Source organism: Papio anubis, chromosome 10 (assembly GCF_008728515.1).
Source record: "Papio anubis isolate 15944 chromosome 10, Panubis1.0, whole genome shotgun sequence".
Classification (NCBI taxonomy): domain Eukaryota; kingdom Metazoa; phylum Chordata; class Mammalia; order Primates; family Cercopithecidae; genus Papio; species Papio anubis.
Genome location: NC_044985.1, coordinates 48,833,826 through 48,850,416, shown reverse-complemented (window position 1 = coordinate 48,850,416; position 16,591 = coordinate 48,833,826). Strand labels below are relative to the sequence as shown.

General features: G+C 35.4%; 1 protein-coding gene across 8 annotated transcripts in view; it reads left to right on the top strand.

Annotated features, from left to right (window-relative positions):
- SCN3A (sodium voltage-gated channel alpha subunit 3) overlaps nucleotides 1-16,591 on the top strand; it is a 116,149-nt gene that overhangs the window by 84,889 nt on the left and 14,669 nt on the right. For all 8 annotated transcript variants that reach the window (XM_021923683.2, XM_021923687.2, XM_021923686.2 and 5 more), the window contains 3 exons: nucleotides 2,833-2,953; nucleotides 4,448-4,602; nucleotides 5,367-5,540. In XM_021923683.2, coding sequence (XP_021779375.1) covers nucleotides 2,833-2,953; nucleotides 4,448-4,602; nucleotides 5,367-5,540 — 450 coding nt within the window. The remainder of the gene's footprint in view (nucleotides 1-2,832; nucleotides 2,954-4,447; nucleotides 4,603-5,366; nucleotides 5,541-16,591) is intronic.

Here is a 16,591-nt window from a genome sequence, read left to right as displayed (position 1 = left end):
TTTCCAGAGCCTGAAAGATTATCTTTATAATCAGAAAATCTCTGGAATAACTGTAAAGCAATTCTCCATGAAATGGGTTCTACTCCTTGGACAATCAATAGTAGAATGGTGGCAGGGTTTTTTCCTTGTCCATTGTCAACAGATATGTTGTGCCTCACGATGCCAGGAGAAGAGAAGTGAACTGTGATCACTGTCCCTCTCTACCTTAAGATGTATAAATGCATAACCTTCAGAGCTATTAGAATAGAGATTATTTATATCCAAACAACTTAACCACATTCACAAATATATGTAATCTAATGACCTTCCCAATAACAAAAAATACACCCGGAGGTCCATATGTGTAAACGATTGATTCCATTGTCATTCAGGTTAGTGGCTATTAGGACTTGTGCTGTAAAGGGTTTGTTTTAAATATGTATATATTTGTATTAAACATAAGACACCTACAGAATACATGGAAGAATTATAATGTGAAAAATTAAACATCTCACAATTATATTAGCAGTGGTAACATGGGAAGTGAAGGGTGAGTATATTTTCTAAAGTTTTCAAATGGAAAAGTACGTGTGTGTGTATACATGTATAATTACTTTTTTATTATTAACATATTATTTTTTATTAAATAATTCCTATTTAATAAGAAAATGCATTTTCTAATATAATTAGATAGACTCTGTCAGGACCAGACTTGAGTTATAGATCAAAAATGGAGAGATAGAATTATCTAAAGACTATAATTCACTCTATAAAGTGACATTAAAAGATATTCAAACGTTTATTGATTCACTCTTCGTGAACCCAACATAACTATTCAGTGTCTGTTCTATACTTGGTGATATACTGGATCTTTTGGTATATATATGTGTGTGTGTGTATGTAGTTGGTATACATGTGTGTATATACATAGATGTATGTAAATATGTTCATATATTTAGGAGAATATTTGGTCAAAGGAAACAAGTATAGTAGATTAAATGCTCTATAAAATTTAGCATGAAGAAAATCATGCAAGAATGGCTTCATAAGAGGAGGTTGAGCTTTACTATGATGAGGCTCAGAAATCATTAAGTTTGGATTAGACAAGAGGACAAAAAAAATGAAACTTTCTATAACTAACCTCAAATACATTGGTTTCTTATTGTTATTACTTGTAAAGTGGATATTATGGCTGCCACTCATCAAAAGCCATAGTAATTAACCCATAAACTACCAGTGAAATTGGAAGAAAAAGTTAGTGGCTGAGACCAAACAATTATCCAGTATTTTCTTAGTTACACCAGAAGCTGCTGCAATTCTACCAAGCAGTAATTTTCCTAGGTCTTTCTTAAATGTATAAAAATATCCTGGCTATAAGAAGCAGAAAAATCCTAGGAGAGGAGAAGATGTCTTGGCTTTCCCACCTCTCCATAATGTAGAGGAAATTAATGGTAAAAAAAAAAAAAAAGTTTGTGCTATCATGACCCTAATAACTATCAGCCAGAAGTGATGGCCTAGCTTCTCTATTTACCATACTCCAGCCTAGGAGGTACTGTACTAAAAAATTGTATTTTTACGTGAAGTAATTTTCATAATATATATATTTGGACATGGCTAATATCAGGTTAATATCACCTTTAAAGTAACACAACAGAAAGTGTCATCTGGATATTACCCTTTAATTAGTTCACATTGTAAAATATTAAACTACATTTGCATTATGTCTTCATTAAGTCAGGAATTTTGAGCCAAATTTCCCCAACGTGAACTGTGTTTATGGCCTTTTAAAAAATAACACAGTAACTCTTTCAGAAGGCTTTGGCAGAGTGACCCTAACACTCAGCTACCAAAGTTAATGGGGGCTTTGAAACCATTAACATGTCCATGCACTATTCTTTCATCATAAAAGCTTTACATTATCTAGGTTGTGCTGTATGTCATGTCTTTGCATCTGTTTTCATAAAACATTGCACAATCCTGTCTTCCCAAGTGATCTCAGAGTACTTATTATTTATTCTTGTAATATTACAGTGGCTCTTCTAGCCATGTGTCATGTCACAATGATTTAGTTAAAGGAAATATTCACAGCCGGATCACACGTTGAATTCAGAATGTGCTCCTAATGAAAGTCTATAGAGATTCTGGACAGTGCCATTTATGAAGAAATTTCCATTTCATTTAGAATTCTTTGGCAAGTATTGAATTCAGTTATGCAGTTCAAAAAAAGAGAGAGATCCATCATTTTTCTTCTAGTAAAATAAGAAGAAAATTATGTAAGCCAGAGAAAAATAGAGCGCAAAGTTGAAATATAATGACTGTGACTCATGTTAATGTGCTGCTCTTCCTTTCTAAAATTATAGAAACATGGACAATACTTAGAAACAACTGGTAATATTCTTTGCCCTCTGAAAATTTCCATCTGAAGAGGTGGAAATTAAAATTTGATTTGATGTATTTTAGTTAATATAATCATTACTAGATGTCAGCATACCACTTTATCCAACTATTCTTGGCTTGGCCTCAATATTAACGTATTAAGTTATGTTCATATAGCATTCATATACAAATGCAGATCATAAAACAAGTTAATCAGTATAATCCATCCATTCCAGACCACCCACACTGAATGTTGTCTAAAATTTTTTTGTCTGATTCAGGTCAGTCGTCATATTATTTTGAATAGTATGTCTTGATTTATGTTAAATTATTAGTACATAATGATCAGTAACGCTAATAGAGTTAAATGCTATCACTACCTTTTTTTTTTTTTTTTCACAAAATGACACAGTATTTCCCAGTTAGTTAAATAAAAGAGGGGAAAATCACATCTTTGAAATGGGATTTTGTTTCCAGAAATTAAATGCAACCAGCTCATCTGAAGGAAGCACAGTTGATGTTGCTCTACCCCGAGAAGGTGAACAAGCTGAAATTGAACCCGAAGAAGACCTTAAACCAGAAGCTTGTTTTACTGAAGGTAAACAAGCTCTAATGTGATTAAATACAATCTCCCCTTGTTCCTTACAGAGACTGAATATGCCTCATTTTTAAAAAATATATTTATGAAACGAGGTATGGTGACTCATGCCTGTAACCCCAAAATTTTGAGAGGCTAAGGTAGGAGGATTGCTTGACCCCAGGAGTTTGAGACCACCCTGGGAAATGTAGTAAGGCTTTGCCTCTACAAAATAATAATAATAATAATAATAAAGAAAAAATAAATTGGCTGGACATGGTTGTACATGCCTGTGGTCACTGCTACCTCAGCTACAGCTGTATCTCAGAGCTTTTGCAGGGAATCGAGGCTGCAGTGAACCATGATTATGCCACTGCACTTCAACCTGGGCAACAGAGCAAGACCCTGTCTCAAAATAAATACATAAATTGAATTAAATAAGAAAAATATTTAAAAGAAATAGTGAAGGCATGTTTATCTTTATTTTCCTTTTTTTTTTTTCTTGTAAAAAGTTAATCTCTCTGGATATCTGGATTATACTTACAGCAGTGACTATTCCTGGGCAGTTAAAATGATCTGATCAGTCTTTTTGTTTTTTCTCTTTCTCCATAACATGAGGAAGCTGACCCTATGAGATAAATGGCATTCTAGAATGTCATGTCATTGATATTGTAATCCCTGTAGAACTCCTTGGCAATGGTGTGATTTGATTTATAGATGCTACAGTAATTACATTCCCTCCCTTAGAGTTCCAATGTGGTTAATGTGCTCTGGCTAGAGCTGTTTTGAGATGTAGCTGTGTTGTGGAGTTTGCCAGGGAAAGCAATAGCTGTTCTCACAGAAAGCAGCATAGTGTCTTGCACACAAATCAATGACTATCTATTATTCAGTGTGATTGGACTTAATCTGATGAGTAGTAGCTCAGAATCTTACAGCAGAAGAGTGGATGGGAGTTAGAAATAATGTAAAAGCTAGGAGGGGGAGGACAAAGGGAAAGGAAATACTGACTGACGAGCTGAGTCATAGGTGTGACTAAGAAAAGCACTGAGGCTGAAAAATAAATTACCTTCGGAAAATTGACAGTGGCTGATGCCTGGGAAGACAGCGAGATTTTCTGTGCATGAAAAGAAGTAAAAACCCAGGATCACATCAAAATATGAATAAACAACTCGAACATGTAGTTTTGCCTCAAACCTGAGAAATGCACCTGGACTATTTTCATCAATGGCCTTGAGGCAAAATAATCCTGACTGGTGGTGAAGAAGGAAATCATTGTTACTTAAGCAAATCTAGATAAAATATTTCCTTAAATTCTAAGTAGGTGGCTTGGCTGAGTATATAAGTCTAAGAATAATTCAATATACAGGAGGGATGCTGAAGATACCTAGGAAATGAAGGAGATGGCTACTCTATGAAATGATTACCTGGAAGTGGAGTGGGGAAGGAACAAGAAAGTTTGTTTTTTCCTATTTAAGATGAAAATATATTTTTAAATAAACTATATTTGATTTTTAGGATGTATTAAAAAGTTTCCATTCTGTCAAGTAAGTACAGAAGAAGGCAAAGGAAAGATCTGGTGGAATCTTCGGAAAACCTGCTACAGCATTGTTGAGCACAACTGGTTTGAGACTTTCATTGTGTTCATGATCCTTCTCAGTAGTGGTGCTTTGGTAAGTGAAACGCATATTGGCAAGAATCAGATTCTGGTGAAATAGTTTATTCTCCAAAATTACCAGATGCGAACACTGAGCTTCAGAATCAAAAGAAAAGGCATATCTGTGTCTTGCAGAGCTTGGCACCCAAGGTTTAACGATGCAAAATTCAGTTCAGAACAAATCAGCACCATGAAACAGCCAGATGGAATTTCTCATCTGGTGTTTATCTAACAGATGTTTTCCTCACTGAGACAACCATTTGCAGAGACATTCTGTAACCACGTTACTTTCCCTGTCAAATACCATCCAGTTTTCCCTAATAATTGTATTAACATTTATGGACTAAAAGTGTATTTTAGGTTTTTTTTTTCATGTATAATCAACTTATTCTGTCAAAATAAGCCAGATCGTTCAGGAAATTGTAGAAAGTAATGCTTGAATAGGCCAATTCTGTCCCTCATTAACAGAACTTCTAGTTATTTCTGAGTTCATATTACTTCATTAAAAGCATGTCTTCGTAGCAGTAATTGAGATAGAGACTTAGGGGTGAGAAGTAGGAAAGAAAGCACATTCTAAATCACTAAAGGCATGACATTTCCTTGCCAGCATTTTCACACTTAGTTTTAGTCTTTAGATTTTGTCTAATGTGCAATGTTAATGTAAAATATCAATAATCAAATTATTGTTTTGTACTCACTATTATACTAAGCAATTTTTTCTAATATTTAGAATATTTGAACCAAGCCATTTAAGTAAAATAAAATATTTTTGATTCACAGGCCTTTGAAGATATATACATTGAACAGCGAAAGACTATCAAAACCATGCTAGAATATGCTGACAAAGTCTTTACCTATATATTCATTCTGGAAATGCTTCTCAAATGGGTTGCTTATGGATTTCAAACGTATTTCACTAATGCCTGGTGCTGGCTAGATTTCTTGATCGTTGATGTAAGTATCTTGAATGATTTTTATAAAGTTGTTTTTAAAAGAGGCAAGTTTGACATTTCATATGTTTCTGTTATTAAAACTTTCACTAACGATGACATAATTATGCAGTTATTTAAACAAAACTATAATATATGCAATAATGAGGAATATCTCATGGGAAAGAGTAGAGGAGGTCCTAAAAACATGGGCAGTGGGTAAGAGAAAACACAGGGAGAGTTGTTCTATACCACAAACAGACAGCTTTTATTTTTTTGAAAGTTAAGTGCCTCAAGGTAAGTAATAGCTACATAATATGTTGATTGACAGATGTAAGCACTTAGCTTACTAACAGTTCAGTTTAAAAAAACAAAGAAACATCTCCAAGAGGCAAAATCAAAAATGACTGAAGGTCAGAAATTGTGTAAACTGCACTTTAATCCCTTCCTAGAGTACACGTGACTAAATACTGTTAAATTAACCCATGTACTGAGTTCATTCAGCCACAGCCACATACCCACAGACACAACAAAATGCATTTCCATTTTTAAATCAGTAGTTAGATCCCCATAACTAATCAGATATTTACCATGCAAAGAGTTAGGTGTAGGTCTGTTCTGAATCTGATTACCCTGGGGTGAGTAGTCACAGGAACATTGCCAATTATGGAATTTATCTGACTTGCAGCCTGGTTTTTTTTTTTTTTTTATTTCAAATGACGGAGAAGCACTGGGACAACATGACAGTCCTGTGATTCCTTGTAGTCTGTGATATTCTGTTGCACAAGGCTTCACAGCCTCCTAATCTTCACAAATCAAGGTGCTTCAAATACTGTCTCTGGCCATTTCCTAGCAATCACAAAGCACTTTATTTTTAGCTCTAATACTTGCCAATAGGAATCAATGATTGCCATATGTGTGCATTCATTCTTTTTCTCATTTTTGATGAGTCTAGGTCTATCCAAATTCTACTCTTCTTCCTCCCACAAATACATATTCACAATTATATAACCAAAATGTGTTTAACCATTTAAGTTGATAAGAAATCTGCTGCCAAGTCACTTTTAATAGACCAGAAATGACTTTCAATTTCCTTGGCTGGCCTTTCATTAATAATAGAGATGAATTTCAACATAACTCTGAAAAGCTATCCACAAATGGAACCTTAATATTTTCACATTTTGCAGCTAGAGTGGACCTTAAGGAATATCTAGGCTTTATTTAAGACATGAGGAAACTAAAGCCTCAGTTTAAATATTTTTTGGAGATAGCACAGCTTCTTAATAATAAAGTTGATATGTGTCCAGATTTACTAATTCTCAATTCAGTGCTCCTTTCCCCCATAGATTTTCTGCCTAACTGATCCATTATAAATGTATTAGTTGTAATAGGCAGATATGTGTGTGTGTGTGTGTGTGTGTGTGTGTGTGTGTGTGTGTGTGTGGCAGACTGGCATCAGACTGGCTTTGAGATTTAGCATTTAAAATCTCTACCTTCTCTGTGAAAGATGAAACACTAAATACATTCAATGATCCTTTCTGGTCCAAAAAGATTTTATCGTGTATAAATATTGTTAGCATTTTTTTTTTTTTTGAGATGGAGTTTCACTCTTGTTGCCTAGGCTGGAGTGCAATGGTGCGATCTTGGCTCTCTGCAACATTTGTCTCTGGGGTTCAAGCGATTCTCCTGCCTCAGCCTCCCGAGTAGCTGGGATTACAGGTGCCCACACCACACCCGGCTAATTTTTTGTATTTTTAGTGGAGACAGGGTTTCGCCATGTTGGCCAGGCTGGTCTCGAACTCCTGACCTCAGGTGATCCACCCACCTTGGTCTCCCAAAGTGCTGGGATTACAGGCGTAAGCCACCGTGCCTGGCAAGATTATTTTAAAATGTGATAGAAGTTTTCTAGAACATTCTGACTTACATTTACTGAACTATTTCATTGTACTTTGAGTATTTCTGTGTACTTCCCTTATATGGAAAACATGATTATGATGTAAAAATCTCTTGAGGTTGGGGATTTTCCATCATGTTTTTATCCTTGCACACCTAACATAGACATTTAGACATCTACTGAGTAATGTTTCAATGAATGACAAAAGAATAGTGCCCCAAAATTACTTTGCTTTTAGTGAGTCAAAATGAGCAGATTGGAACTGGGTACGGAAAGCCTCCTCCTTTGGGTAAGTTATTGTATCTTAAATGGGTCTCTTTTCTTAGTTTTCCCAAAGCAAGGGTTAAATATATGAATTAATGCAACCTCAGATAATAGCTTGTCCTCAGAGTACTAGGGATTCACTAAGCTAAAGTAAACATAAGGTTAAAACAGTTTTTGAAAGTACAAATAAAATGGACTTAAAGAGTTTAAAGTCCATAGGGTATATCACTGTAACAAAACTAAACAGTCACAGAAAGGTAAAGAAAGGAAGCAATCAATGAAGCAAGAAAATAAACAGAATAACCAAAAAAACTTCCTTTCAAATGTATCTTTCAAAAAATACATTCACATACTTGAGAAATAGGTCTGTGTAAAAAATGTACCCTCTTCAATTCTCTCTCGAAAAATAAAATTAGATTTATATTGAGCTATCTTTGTAATATCCTAAAATTCATTCATTTATTCAATAAATATTTTTGAGTACCTTATAAAGGATCATATGCCATTCAAGACAAAGGAGAAATGAACAAAACAGACCTAGCCTTGTAAAAGCTTACACTCTATGGGAGGATAGGAACAGACAGGAAATGTGTAAACAAGTAAAATCTAAAGATAAGATAAAGGCAGATGGTGATCACTGCTATAAAATAAAACAGGGTACTAGGCTGGTAAATGACTGCGTGTTTGGGGAAGTGGAGGGAGGGCAGGAGCAGTGTGTCAGCTAGTGTCCAGGAAGGTGTCTAAGGAGGTGCATGGGGGAGGGTGCCAGTCATTCGGAGACCTGGGAGAAGAGGGGAGTAGAGGCGGAAGGGCCTGAAGTGGGAATGAGCCAAGGAGATTCAAGAGACAGAAAGAAAACTTGTGTACTGGTATGTGATGAAACATGAGTAAGAGTGGTAGAAACTGAACTCAAAAAGTACATTGTGGCCAGGGCAAGAAGTTCGTATTTTACTGTAATTTACTATATATCGTATATATTAATATTATGTAATCTATCACATATTAGTTATAATTACCAAGAGAAGCCCCAGCAGCAGGATAAGCAGGGACCTGGTCTCCTGTTATAAAATGATCATATCTGGCTATGGAGAGGGGGAGGCAAAGAGTAAAAGCAGAAAGATCAATTAGGAGGTTGTTTTAATAATGCAGGAAAGTGGAGATTTTAGACTAAGGTGATGACACTTACTGATGGGTTTGATATGTGGAGTGAAGAAAAAAGAGGAATCAACAAATGGATTTTCTTTCACCGTGAACAAATGGGTAGAGGACAGAACCATTAACTGGGATGGGGAATATCAGAAAAAAGGTTTGGCAGGGTAGGTAGATGGTGAGTGGGAGAGAGATGTATTCATTTGATATATATTCATTTGAGATGCTTATTAGACATTCAAAACAAAGTACTGAACTTTATATAGATCTAGAGCTCAGGAGAGAATCCAGAATCTTATGTACATAAATTTAAGGGTCATCGAGATGTATATGGCATTTGAAGCTACAAACCTGTTTTAGCTCACCTAGGCAGAGAGTGCAAATAAACAAGGGAACCCGGAACCAAACTCTGGAGACACTATAACATTTAGAAGTTGGGCAAAGGAGAACCAGCCAGTAAATTAGACTGAGAAGTAGTAATTAATAGGGAAACAAAATATGCATGGTGTCATAGAAACCCAGAGAAGATAGTTGGGTTTCTCCAAAGGAGAGGTGATCAATTTTATCAAAGGCTACAGTGAAAAAAAAGTCAAAGATCAAGCAATACTCGTATATAAGATTGACATTTGGATTTGGCAAAATGAAGGTCATTGGTGTTGTGGATGAGAGAAAATAATGAAGATGAAGAAATGGAGACAGCAAGTATGATACTTCAGGATGGAATCAAGGACAACTCATGCCTCTGTCTTCCAGAATACTGCACTAGAAGGACCACTTTTTCAGATTCTGTACAACTCTTTTCTTCTCAGCTGAAGGTCAAAAAGATACTATGTTCATTTTAAAAAACAAAATATACCTTATTATATATTATACATTCTATAACTACACAAACTATACTATAGATGCTGCTATTGACCACACAATGAACTAAATACATCATTTAATTAATATTTATTTAAAATGTATTGAAAACATCAGATTTCTTGTGGTCCTTATCAATTTTTGCTGTCATCTCTGAGAAAATGCATCTGAGCATCTCTCATAAAAACTTCGTTTGATTCTAAAATATCCTAACATGCTGATGTCTGCAAACAAACTCTAGTAAAAGTTTCAACTATCGTGGAGTATTTATGGCCCACAGGTGATTTGCACTAACAGCACAGGTTAAAAGGAGATGCTTGATATTATGGCTTTGGAATTCTTTTCCTGCTTAATCACAGGCTCCTTAGAATCCCATCAGCTGCTCTGTTGAGGTGAACAAAAGCACCATAGGAACACTTTCTGATCCTAATACGTATTTCCATTTGCCAGCAACCCCTAGGATCTAGTGTTTCCTGCCTTAGTTCTTGACACTTATTATTGAGATATTGGCATCCTCAATAATGGAGCTAGATTGTTATTAGTAGTAATAGTAGTAGCAAGATACTACGCCTAGTACCTTGTAAGCACTTATTGTGGGAATGGCACTAATTAAGAGCCTTACATAATAATAGTGAAAATTACTACCCTGATTTAATGCACGCTGTGTACAGGTGCCACCGAAAGCACTTTACATGTGTTAACTCATCTAATCTTCAAAATTCTGTGAGTTAGAAACAATTATTCTCAATTTGCAGGTAGGGAAGCTAAGACAAACAGATATTCAGTTACTTTCCCATGTTAACAGAGCTAATAAGTGGCCAAGCTGGATTTGGTACCCAAGTAATCTGGCTCTAATGACTGTGTTTCTAACCCCTACATTACAAACCTCTTTATAAATGTCTCTTTTACTTACAAAGTATTTATTAATCTTTTTAAAAAACTTTTGATTTTTCATATTATTATTTCTATTTTGCTACAGATTTTATCTCTATTTCACAGGTTTAGAAATGTCATACAGCTAGTAGGTGGTAGAGCTACCTTTACCCAACACTGAGTTCTTTGATCCATATTTTACAACAGGGCACAGATCTATTTGGCATATCGCGCTGAACTAGTCAGAGTTCCCACATGACGCTGAAGGTGATTGCGTATAAGTGGTGGTGAATGAAAACAATGAGATGGTGCCTTGCTAATATGCAGACATCTGCCTTGAATTTTATCTAGTGCTCTTGTAGAGAGAATTAGAATAAATAAAAGAGCTTTGGGGTAAAGGAACTAAATAATTATAAATGATTGTCATTTAATATTAATTTCTGATCTGTCTCTAGACATATTTCCATGTAAACAGTCTAGTATGTGATTTGACTTTTTCTATAAATGTCTTCTGATAGAAATGATTCATTTTGCCCATTTCTTGGAAGAATTTAATTCTCCTTTAGCATTATTAGTTAATTAATAAGAAAAAATTCTCACAGGCCAGTTTTAAAAGATAATCCTACTAATGTAGCTATAAATTTCTATAGCCCATTCTTTGAAAGAGTATGGATTTTAACAGAGACTTTTAATCTCTAATTCTGGTCTTTTGTTAAACTCCAACCCATACTTCCAACTGCTTCCTAAATAATACCTGCGAATACACCTACCATCTGCACACGTTCAACATGTTTCCCCTCTAAGTCATGCATTTCTTCCAAATTCCCTACTTAGTCTGAGGGTAATGTTTGTATAAATCCAGGCCAGATGTCATCTTCAGCCTTTCTGCCTTTCACCAATCAATCAGCAAGTTCTTCTCCATTTTACTAATAAATGAGTGGACAGTCTCGCCCCTCCTCCTCAACACATCAACACCACTGCAATCAACTGGGCCAAGCAATAGCTTACTAAATGTTCCTGCCTCCAGTCACGACCTCTGCAAATAAGTATTTTAGGAAGACCTACAGGACCCTTTCTCTTCTTAAAGGCCTTCCCGTAGGATGCAATTCATTAGCCAGTATTCTAAATGGTGACAGTAAAGGCAAACAAGCGTTATCATTTGTAATATTAATAACAACCAACCTTAATTGAGCTATAAATTGTCCTTTGTCTTCAATGCTTAATTTGTTTAATCTTCACAACAACTTATGCAGCATCTACTGTTACTTTCCTAACGTGTAGATGGGAAAATTGAGGCACAGAGTAGTTATCTAGTTAAGTAACTATATAACATACATTCATTGTGTAAAATGTCAAAAACAATTCATATCTTTCGAAAAAGAAATAATTACACCTGAAGATACAGTCATAATTACACACTTCATAAACAGAAATAATTATGCTCACAGTGAATCAAAGTTGCACTTTAAAGTTTTTTCTAGTAGTGTGCTTGATTGAAGATGATGCATCTATTAACAAAGATACTTTGATTTGTTCTTTTTCGACATAAACGACATAGTGTTATTTTGATTTAATCATCTTGAAATTGTCAAATTAAGAATTCCAGACAAGGAAATAAACAGAGAGATCACCTGATTCACAGTCTTCATTTTAAAGACCCCTTCCCCACTGCACATAGGGTTTGGAATGTTTAAGTGAAATTCCTGTGAAACTCATGGTTTCTCTGTACCATATTGTAGTCAACAATGATGAGTGCACCAGATTTTACTCATCCTTTCCCCGGGGATGAATGCTTAGATTGTCTGCTTCCTGCTATTATAAACAATACCACAATGACCAAGGTGTTTGCTTTTATATAGCACGTGAGCATTGTGAATTTTCTAATCATGTATAAAGTTAAAGACCAATAAATAAACCGCAAAGATAAAAGCAGAAGAGAAAGCAAAAAGGTGGCCCTTGAATTATAAACTTACAAACTCCCCTTATGTAAAAATAAATTATCCTTTTTTTTTTTTCTTTAGGAGACAAAGTCTCTCTCTGTCACCCAGGATGGAGTGCAGTGGTGCAATCATAGCTTGCTGTAACCTCAAACTCCTAGGCTCAAGCAACCCTTCTGCTTCAGTCTCCCAAAGTGCTGGGATTACATGCATGAGACACCTCCCCCAGCCTGGACTCCCATTTCTGACTGAGGTTGCATAGGGACTACACTTCCCACAGCCACTGGAAGGACTTCCCACAGTCTCTGGAAGCCTGCGCTCTATTCCTGCTGTACACCTTACCCACCCCAGCTGGCCAAATCCCTCTGTAACCAGTATCCCCAACCTCTCACCTTCAATAGAGTCCTCTGCTACCATTCCCATGGCACCTTTGTACCTGCCCTTCACCACTACCTGAGCCCTTTTCTAGGAACTACTCAGCAGATAGGAAATAGGGCTCCTTTGTCGTGGAAGCAGGAAGGTGTGCACCTAGCAATCTGAAATTCCAGGTGCCCTTGTCCTAAGAAATATTGAGCTAATCCATATGCTATTTAAGGCCCTCAGTACTATTACTGGGAAAAACTCAACTTCAAGATATACTGAAAGAGAGATCTGTGGTGTTGCAGGGAAACCCAACAACAATGTAGATAACTATTTAAATGTTCTGACCTCTGTAGCAAGTACAGATTTTACTCCAGAAGTTGTGAAGTTGTATTTTATTCTGCTCTCTTGAAGGGTTGGAGAGCGTTGGGTGAAGGGACTCAAGAGTGTCTAGCTTTCCTGTATACAAAATTTTAATCAGTTCTGTTTTCAGCTCCATCCATTGCCCCTCTGTTTTTGAGCAACCAAGGGCCTCCAGGTCCAGAGCCTTCTGAGCATTTGTTGAAACAATTTGTGTTGCTTCTGCAAGGCACCTGCATTTCTGCTGCTCTTTCTCTGATGAGAAAGTAATTATTCCTGTGCTTTCCACAGTCCAGAATGTTTTAAAACTCTTCTTGTTGTCTCTTGTCCTGTTATCTTTGTCTGTATTCCTTTGCTTTTCTTCTAGTTGAACTTCAATGGGGGGTATAAATAAATATGTTGTTCAAACAGATATAGTAAAAGTTTAGAAAGAATCTATGTGCTTTACTATTTGGTTAATGAGCTTTTACTGGATGAGTTGTAGGAGCTCTTTTTATATTAAGGAAATTATTTTGTCACATGTGGTATGAATATTTTCCTAATTTGGTCTTTTGTCTCTTGGATTTTTTGTTATGTATAAATTTTTCATATTGATTTAGTCAAATTTATCAGACTTTTTTTTCTTCTTGATTTTCTCATGTTTATGAAGACCCATTTCAAGACCGTTAAAAATATTCTGGTTTTTTTTTCTTCCGGTTTTTTTGTTTGAGAATTTTGTTTCTTTCCTTGTCCATTAGTTCATATTTTGTGTTTTAATGTTTGACCAACCTGGAACTTAATTTGGTATAAGGTGTGAGGTAAGGCTCTAGTATTATTTTTTTTCCATGTGGTTTCTCATTTAATGAATAATCAGTTGTTCTATTTCTCCTCTCATTTAAAATTCTCTTCTTATCCATGTGCTAAATCTCAGTATCCACATGCTAATTTGAGCTTTATTTTATTTCATTCCTTCTTTGTCTACTAATATAACAGCTTTAATTACTGTAGATTTATAATTAATATCTGGTGAAATCTGTCCTCTCTGCTTTTCTTCTTCCCAAAATTTTAAGTTATTCTTATACTTTTACTTTTTCTGAATTATATTTTTTAAGTTTTTGTAGTTAAAAAAGACTCCTACACAAACTTTTGTAAAAGTTAAGATGAAAAATGCATTTGTCAACCGTCTAAAATAATTAGGTTATTGTTTATAATATTTTTTTCACTTGATTCTCTTATGGGATTTTTTAAGATAACAACAATATATCTACAAATAATGATTTCTCCTACTTCTCTAATTCTTATAACTCTTCTTTTTCCAGAAGTGTTAAATAATAATGTTGTCGATGGGCATATTCTTTTATTCTGATTTTCATGAGAATGCTTATGGATCTCATCATCAAAAATTATACAAGCTTTTAGATAGAAATATATCATCAGAATGTATGGAGGTTATATAGAGTTTTTATCTTTTATGTTAGTGTTGAACTTTAAACATTGTCTTTAGCCATTTTCAAGGGAAATAAATTCCTATTGCTTGGTTCCTTAACCAATCACAGGATTTCCAGACTCTTCCTTGGAACTATCAACTCCATCCTGCATTATTCTTTTCTTTCTCAGTCTCAGCTGCCATAAGAATGTGGAAAGGTGTGGATGACAACTGAGCCAACCCCTGACACCTCTATCACAGACATTTCCATTTATTTACTGTGTAGTGTGATATGGTACCTAGAGTCATGTAAATTCATATTAAAAATATAGTTTTTGGAAATGGGTATCTCATACTTTGCACACATTGGCAAGAGTGCCTTTTATGTTTAGCACAAAAGAGATAAGATTAAAACACTATGTATTGAAAGGTTGGGAACAAATTTGCTAAGATGAAAAACACATTAGACATAAAAACAGAAGACCTAAATTCTAGTTATATGTTTACTTGTTGCCGTCTTTCCTTGGATTGGTCATTTCACTATTCTGAGACACAAAGATAACGAGTGAAAGAGATCACTGTGAATTGTAAAGCACCCTGCCAATGTAGTCATTATCTTCAAACTTCATGTATGTTGCAAATGTTTAAAATTCTTGCAAGGAGCTACCTCCACTTATAATAGAGATTTGAAAGATCTTATTTCAAAATAGCTTTTAAAGCATATTTTTTCACATCAGTTAAACCGCTAAAATAAGGTTTTGCCTTATTCAAAATGACATTGTACTTAAGTCATGCAAACCGGAAAAAAAATTTATGTATACGATTGATCAGATTGTGATAATCTTATCAGAGTGATTTGCATGGAAAAATCATTTTAAGTTACTTGATTAAACCAATCTGCACTGAGTATTCTCAAAGTCCTAAAAATATTTTAAATTCCCTTTATTTTCCTATATAATTCAAATATTCAACAGATCCCAGCACAGATTTGTCAGAAAATCCAATGTCAGGTAGTTTTTGACGATCTCCCCTTGGGAACTTCCAGAAACTCTAGGACATATGTAGCCTAGAAATATGGTGCTAATATCCTCTGATTCTCACATATTGTGGCTGCAACTCTGTCACTATGTCCTCCGGGCCATAAGGTCCATTAAAATAAGTTCAGCTTCATTAAGCCCAGCTTCTCCAACAACACACAATTCCATGCCATGTAGGGTGGTTAGATGCAGGTAGCGCCTTTCAACCTTTGAACCCATAACTTCCTATCTTTCCAGAATCCACTGTTCTGGATATTACCTTACTATTTTTTTTTTTTTAAGAGAAAAGAGGCTCTCACTCTATAGCCCCGGCTGGAGTACAATGGTATGATCACAGTCACTGTAACCTCGAACTCCTGGGCTTAAGCAATCCTCCTGCCTATGCCTCCCAAATAGCTACAGCTACAAGTGCGTGCCACCATCCCTGGCTAAACGTTTTTTAGGTTTTTTTTTTTTTTGAGATAAGGTCTCACTATGTTGTGCAGGCTGGTCTTGAACTCATAGCCTTAAGTGATCCTCCCACCTCCGCCTCCCAAAGCACTGGGATTATAGGCACAGGCCATCACACCCAGTTTTACTTTTCTTTTCAAAGCATGAGCTTCCTTACTTCAAGGTCTTGAGAAATTTGCAGCCACGTCCCTTTAAAATCCCATGTCTCAAATAAAGGACTTTGTTGGGAGGTTGAGAAAAATCTTCAGATAGTAACTCTAGAAACATTAAGAAGCTGTTAATGCCTCCTGAGGAAAAGGAGCATAGAACATAAAGCCTGTGTGTTCTCTAATAACCTTTCCAATCTTTCCAGTCTTCTATAACAGCAAACGTTAAGACAGAAATGAATAGCTCAATCAATTATCTTGCCACTAATCAACTTTAGAAGTCAAGTCATGTATTATTCTGTTCAATTCTTAAAACGTATGCTAAATTAAACAATGAGAG